This window comes from Chanodichthys erythropterus, chromosome 8, assembly GCF_024489055.1.
Source record: "Chanodichthys erythropterus isolate Z2021 chromosome 8, ASM2448905v1, whole genome shotgun sequence".
NCBI classification, from domain to species: Eukaryota; Metazoa; Chordata; class Actinopteri; order Cypriniformes; family Xenocyprididae; genus Chanodichthys; species Chanodichthys erythropterus.
The window spans coordinates 42257116-42263893 of record NC_090228.1 but is presented as its reverse complement, the minus strand read 5'-3'; the positions used below and the strand labels follow the sequence as shown (position 1 = coordinate 42263893).

At 37.0% G+C, this 6778-nt stretch overlaps 1 protein-coding gene across 1 annotated transcript; it reads right to left on the bottom strand.

Moving 5' to 3' along the window:
- Positions 1-6148, bottom strand: LOC137024980 (gastrula zinc finger protein XlCGF57.1-like). The gene is made up of 3 exons (XM_067392967.1): positions 6109-6148; positions 5750-5952; positions 1-1285 (listed from the first exon to the last, which is right to left on the bottom strand). Exons 2-3 carry the CDS (start codon positions 5832-5834, stop codon positions 474-476), a joined length of 897 nt encoding a protein of 298 aa, XP_067249068.1. The 5' UTR covers positions 5835-5952; positions 6109-6148; the 3' UTR covers positions 1-473.
- Between the last annotated feature and the right edge of the window lie 630 nt (positions 6149-6778).

The window sequence follows — 6778 nt, the reverse complement described above, 5'->3', positions numbered from 1 at the left end:
ACAAAAACAATATGGTTAAAACTGAGAAGTTTTTCCTTTGAGTTTTCCGCATACAGATGACACCATTGTCAAAATTATCCCCCTTTATTCAAATCCATGAAAATTACTAAAAACACTGTTTTCTGCTGGCAGGCCATTAGATGGCGACGAAACACTATAGAATGAACGTCTAATGCGCATAGAAGTGCATCACAGGTTCTTGTTTTTTGTTGTTTACATGGAGACCATTTTCAAAAACTTGCACTTTGAAATACGTTTTCAAAAGTTTGCATTTTCAGACCACCAAAAACACTGTTGTTGTGAAAATGAATGGATAAACGCATAAAGTTTTCCATTTTTAGTTGAAAATGGGGCTGTTTACATGACACCTGAGTGTTATGTCAAAATATTACACTGATCAAAATTTAAAAGGTCTCCCTCCAGAGTGAATGTGCAATTTGACACTGCTCTATTTTGTAAACCATTGAGCAACACTACAATTTCTTTTCACAATGAGTTTGCAAATGATGTTTTAGGTCTCTTTGATGTGCAAAAAACTTCTCACACTGAAGACATGCGAAAGGCTTCCTTTTAATGTGAGTTTTCATGTGGCCATTTAGGGTTGGTCTGTGTGTAAAACTCTTTCCACATTGAGGGCACGTATAAGGCTTTTCTCCAGTGTGAATTCTCATGTGGCTATTAAGGCTTCCTTTTCGATTGAAATTTTTTCCACATTGTTGGCAGGTGTAGAGACTCTCTCCAGTGTGAATTTTCATGTGGACTGTAAGGTTTCCTTTTCGGCTGAAACATATTCCACACAGTTTGCAGGTGAACGGCTTCTCTCCAGTGTGACTTCTCATGTGTGCATTAAGAGTTGAATTATGTGAAAAACTTGTCCCACATTGAGGACAGGTGTAAGGTTTCTCTCCAGTATGAATTCTCATGTGACTGTTAAGGCTTCCTTTTCGAATGAAACTATTTCCACACTCTTGGCAGGTGTAAGGCTTTTCTCCAGTGTGAATTCTCATATGGACTTTAAGGCTTCCTTTTTCAGTAAAACTCATTCCACACTGTTGGCAGGTGTAAGGCCTCTCTCTGGTGTGAGTTCTTATGTGGACTTCAAGATGTTCTTTTTGGGTGAAACTCTTTCCACACTGAAAGCAGGTATAATTACTTCTAGTTGGTGTCTTTTCCGTCTGTGAGCAATTCATATATTTTTCTTCAGTTTTAAAATCATGATGTTTATCATTATTACAATGATCTTTCTCTTCCATTTCTTGACTCTCCACTTTCAGCGCCATCAGGTCTAAGGTAAACAGAGACACATACAAATTAACCTCAGTTTAATGTCACAAAGCAACAGGCATGAAAACATTTAGACATTTAAAGCATCAAAATGTCCTATGCCTTCCCTATTCCACTTACGGAACGAACGCGGTGCCAGTTCCGTTTTTTTCCGTCAGTAGAATAGGGAAGGCATAGCAAGTACAGCGTAACTTTTTGAAGAATACGGAAGACAGAAGCACTCATAAGGTGATCACTTTTCTTTATAAAGCATATACATTTGAATTTTTAGAAAATGACTGATTGTTTCTCTAGATAAGACCCTTATTCCTCATCTGGTACTGTTTAAAGCCCTTTGAAGCTGCACTGAAACTGTAATTTTCATCTTCAACCATTTGGAGGATATTGAAGTCCACTATAAGAGTACTTTTCTTTACTTTTCGACTGAAGAAAGAAAGAAATGAACATCTTGGATGACATGGGGTTGAGTAAATTATCAGGAAATTTTTTTTTTCTCCGACTAAGTTTTCTCAGTGTGTTCTGCACCGTTGGCTGAAGTTGGTCCTTGTCGCCTTTTTTTTTGGCCGATTTGAGCTTGTTGGTCCGTCGGGCCATCTGATCATTCTGATTGGCTGTTCAGCTACTGCCACCTGCTGGTTCGGAAAGGCATTTCATCTCACGCAGGCACAGAACTGACATGCTACTTGGCCGTCAGCTGTCTAGCGTCAGTTTGGTGTATCAGGGCAACTTTGGACCCAGACGCTGCCGACGTGAGCCAAACCCTGCAGTCTGCTTTCGTCGCCACTGGTTTGTCGGCTTGGTGTGTTCCGGACTTAAGACGTGTCATCAAGCTATGCCATTTTGAATAAGCAACCTCTAGCGGTGCAATAAATTACATATTATGCCACCAATATCTAGTGATGGGCGATCTCAAAACACTTCTTCATGAAGCTTCGAAGCTTTGCGAATCTTGTTTCAACTCGTTTACTGAAATCACTTTGGTGCTCTGAACTACTGATTCGAAACAAAAGATTTATAAAGCTTCGAAGCTTCATGAAGCAGTGTTTTGAGATCGGCCAGCACTATACTTGTTGAATAAAGTTGCTTTTTTTTTTTGGTGAACAAGTATTCTCGTCGCTTGATAATATTAAGGTTGAACCACTGTACTAACATGAACCGTTTTAAATATATAATTTGTACCTTTCTTGCCATTGAAAAAGGAAATGATCTTACTAGTAATGCAGGCCGCATTGAGCCATCGGATTTTATCAAAAATATTTTAATTTGTGTTCCAAAGATGAACGGAGGTCTTACAAGTGTGGAAAGACAATTAATCACAGAATTTTCATTTTCGAGTGAACTAAACCCCTCCTATATATTGCCCAGCAGGCAAACCCCATCAAAAACAATAATTCCAGAAATGTTTAGAAGATTTGTGAACAAATTATGGAAAAAGTTGGCAGAGCTTCGGCTGTGTGCCTCACAACAGACTGCTGGACATCTAGGGCAATATGTGGTTTTATGTCAGTTACATGACACTTCATTGAAATGGGTCCATTAAATTGTCTGCAGTGTCCCTTTTTAGCAAATTCAAAACAATCTGGCAGAAAATCTTTTAAGAATTGCCAGAGAGTGGAACATAAATTGCAAAATAGCAGATTGTGTCACTTGGAGTGCTCACAACATAAGCCTCACCACTCACAAAACCTCATGGATTCATGATTCAGATCGCCGTGATTTCAGCAGTTTGGCGGTTTTACACGCGATCCGAATCATGAATCGATACACTGATTCATAAGGATTCGAAGCTTCAGGAAGCAGTGTTTTGAAATCGGCCCATCACTATATAAAGTTGTTATTTAGTTTTTTTTGCACACAAAAACTATTCTTGTCGCTTCATAAAATGATTGTAGAACCACTGTAGTGAGATGGACTTTGTAACGACGTCTTAAGTACCTTTTATGGGTCTTGAGAGAGGAAATGACATTGCTGGCTATGGAGGCCTTTCTGAGCCATCGGATTTCAACAGAAATATCTTAATTTGGTGGGACTTCACAGGTAAAATTTGCATATTTAAAAATAAATATTGTGTTATTTTGGGTCGATTCAACCCGCAAATCCGAAAAATAATTTATGGCAACAGTGTAAATGTAGCCCAGTTCCGCAGGAAAACTCCGGACTTGCCAACACTGGCCAGAATCCACAAGGTGGAATTTCACCATCTGCTTTCAGAAGCATCTGCAATGGATCCAAGGTTTAAAAAAGGGCATTTTCAGATTATCAAGCAGCAAATTAAGCCTTCCAGGGACTCAAAAATGCCGTTGGGAGAGTGAGATTGTCTTCCTCAGCACATCAAACAGAGCAGCAACAGGCAGCAGCAGCACCACCACCACAAAAACAAAAAACATAGTGTGGGGTGATTTCAATGAACAAGTGAAGTGATGAACAGCACACACCTCCCACAGTCTCCGTAACTCTGCAAGAGGTACAATGTTTTGGAAAATTCTTAAAAATTCTTCTGGTTGCCCACAAAGAGACAAAGCAGAGGCCAGGAAATCCACAGCTTTTTCATAGTTTTTCTGCACCAGCTGTGCTGTCATGAGAAGAATTCATTTTAGGTGTGATTCTTCCACACTTGAAGAATCTTCAAAATCTCTGGTGAAACCTGATTTTCTGCATCTGAAATTCTGCATCCATCCTCTTCCCAAGTAGAGCATGACAAAAAGAAAGTGTGCCAATCGCCACAATTTTCTTAATTTTTTTTTTTTTTTTTTGCCCAACACACTAATACAGTCAAAGTGCCACTAGAACTAGAATCAGAAATTTTTTTATGTGGGTATAGATTGGACAGATCCTTATGGCAGGCTGGCAAGCAGCTGATGGTTTCACACTTACTCTTGTCTCATCATTGACTCGTCATTGCTTACATTGCTCGAGTGCCCAATCACTAAATGGCACTTAAAGATTTACAACATTTTGAATTTGAGCTGCTTTTTGCAAACAATATGAAAATTCAAATGACAGAGTAGAAATGATGATCTCTAATGGGGCGTTCACACCAGACACGACTTGAGCGAATAAAAAAAAAATTGAGTTTACTCATGCGTGAAATTCACTTCACAACAGACGCGAATTTGCGTCATTAGAGGGGCTTCTGCCAGGTGGCTCCAGTCTCGTTTTTGCACACTTCCTCTGAATAAACGCATCAACTCGTCAGCAGGAAAGTAGTTGTAAAATACTGCGAATAAGCTCAATTTGCTGGCTTTATCTAGCTTGTAGTCTCAATATTTATATATATATATATATATATATATAGCTCAAACTGAGTAAAGAGCGTTTTTTTACAACTTAACAGATTGACCTATAAAGATGTATTGTACAGCAACGATGATTTTGTCCTCAATTTCTGTTTCGGATTTCTGCCTCTGCTCACTACATTGTACTCATGTCACTACTAGAGCAAGCTCTGGATTGGTTAATGCGGCGCGAATTATCACCAAAGTTCAGATTTTTCAACTTGTGCGATTCACGTATTACGTGCGTCAAATGCCCAAAATGCTCAATTCGCGCCGCAGGATGTATATTCGCGTCTTTGCAATGACTTAACATGTAAATCACTTGTCCTTAACTCTTCATTCGCATCTGGTGTGAATGCAGTCATTACTGTATAATCAAGCAGCGCTTAATATAGTGTTATGGCAAAATAATTATTTATTTAGTTTTAAATGAAATGATTGTAATCCTGAGATTATCCCCCCTTTTTTCAAAATGTAACTAATGTGATTACTACACGTTATTATTAACGTAACTAACAAGTTACAGTTACTGGATTTTTGTATCCTGATTACGTAACGCTGTTACACGCCCCAACCCTGGCAATAGACCTTATTCAGAGCAGTGCCAAGACAGGTATGAAGGCAAGGCTCTGAAGTATAAACTTGCCTTGTTTTTAACGGTATCCGTGGTTAAAAAAAAAAAAAAAAGCTCATTATTTCCCATAAAACGTATTTTGGAAAGATAATTTTGCAGTTTTATCATCAAAACTATACAAAAACACATTAAATAACAACACAACCCACTGAAAAGATGCATGTTTATCCCTTACAGCCTCTCTGTCATTAACATTAAAAATCAAAGATGGTGATGCTATGAATAAGGTCTATTCCCTGGAATAAAATGTCACTGTAGTTTTTCCTAATGTTCTTCTTTCCTAATGCTAAAATCCACCTCTGAAGAATATCCCACACTTTTTGCTGCTACATGAGTTCAAGAGAAGGAACACTCATCTTAGATCAACTTATGATTTTATATTTACAACTGAGCTTGATAAAAGACGTGAAAGTCAAAACAGATGTTTCCTTTGTTTTCTATTCAGTAGTAGACAGTTGGGTTTAATGTTACTCAAAACGATTGAATTGTTTTGGCCACTTCTATACTATTTTTCCTAATTAAATGTGTGACATGTAATGACAATGATGAAACCAACCTGTTTGTTCCTCAGTATCTTCTTGTTTGATGCTGAATGCTGCTTCAATTTTCATGTCTTCACTCTCCACTTTAATAAACGCCATCTTTATAATAGTGTCACATAATTCTCAGTCGCTTCACCAGGAGTTTTTCTCTGTGTTTAGACATATTGTCATGTTTAAGAGGTGAATTAACAGAAATGGGTGCATCTCAATCAGCTCCCTAGTTCAGTAGTAGAAATTACACAGAATTTAAACAGAATAACGTTAATGTTAGATAAAGCATTACAATGGTATATTTAATAGTATTAAATGTCTCTTGGAAAATATATAAAACAGACTGAACATTTGCATCCATTAAATGCTTAAAAATACAAACCTTCAGCAGTATCACAACAGACACAGGAGCACAGCTTTATGACGTCACATTGCCACACCAAAATAAAAGTCCTGTTCACACTTTGCTGTCTAAAATCATATATATGCATCCAAATTTACAAAAACACATACAGATAATAAAACATGTAAGATGCATACATATTTGAATTCTTTGTGAAGAACATATTTAAATACACCCAGGTGAAAAAATAATATTTACAACACTTTGTTAATTAATGCTTCAGCATACAGTAGTATTAACTATAGTGAACTGATAAACTGTATTTTTACTATACACTGTTTTTACTATAGTAAACATAGTGTATAATGTAGTATAATATACCCAATAGTTGTAGAAAAAAAACACTATAGTATTTACTATAAATTACCATAGTATTTTTTTTTTTTTCATCTGGGCATGTTTAATCATGCTGAAAATAATGTGTACAAGCACATCTAAAGAGAGATTCTAAAATTCACAGCAGTCATGGTTGAGTGCAAAAATTCTGTAAAAGAGTGTAAAAACTCTTAATTTCTGTTTGACACATTTTTCTCCAAAAGAGCCATACAAAAACTACAACAATAGTCACACTAATTCTTTATTAGAAGCACAGACTACTTTAAAAACATAAAACAAACAATTATTAAATTATTCAGTCTAAGGCGAGAAG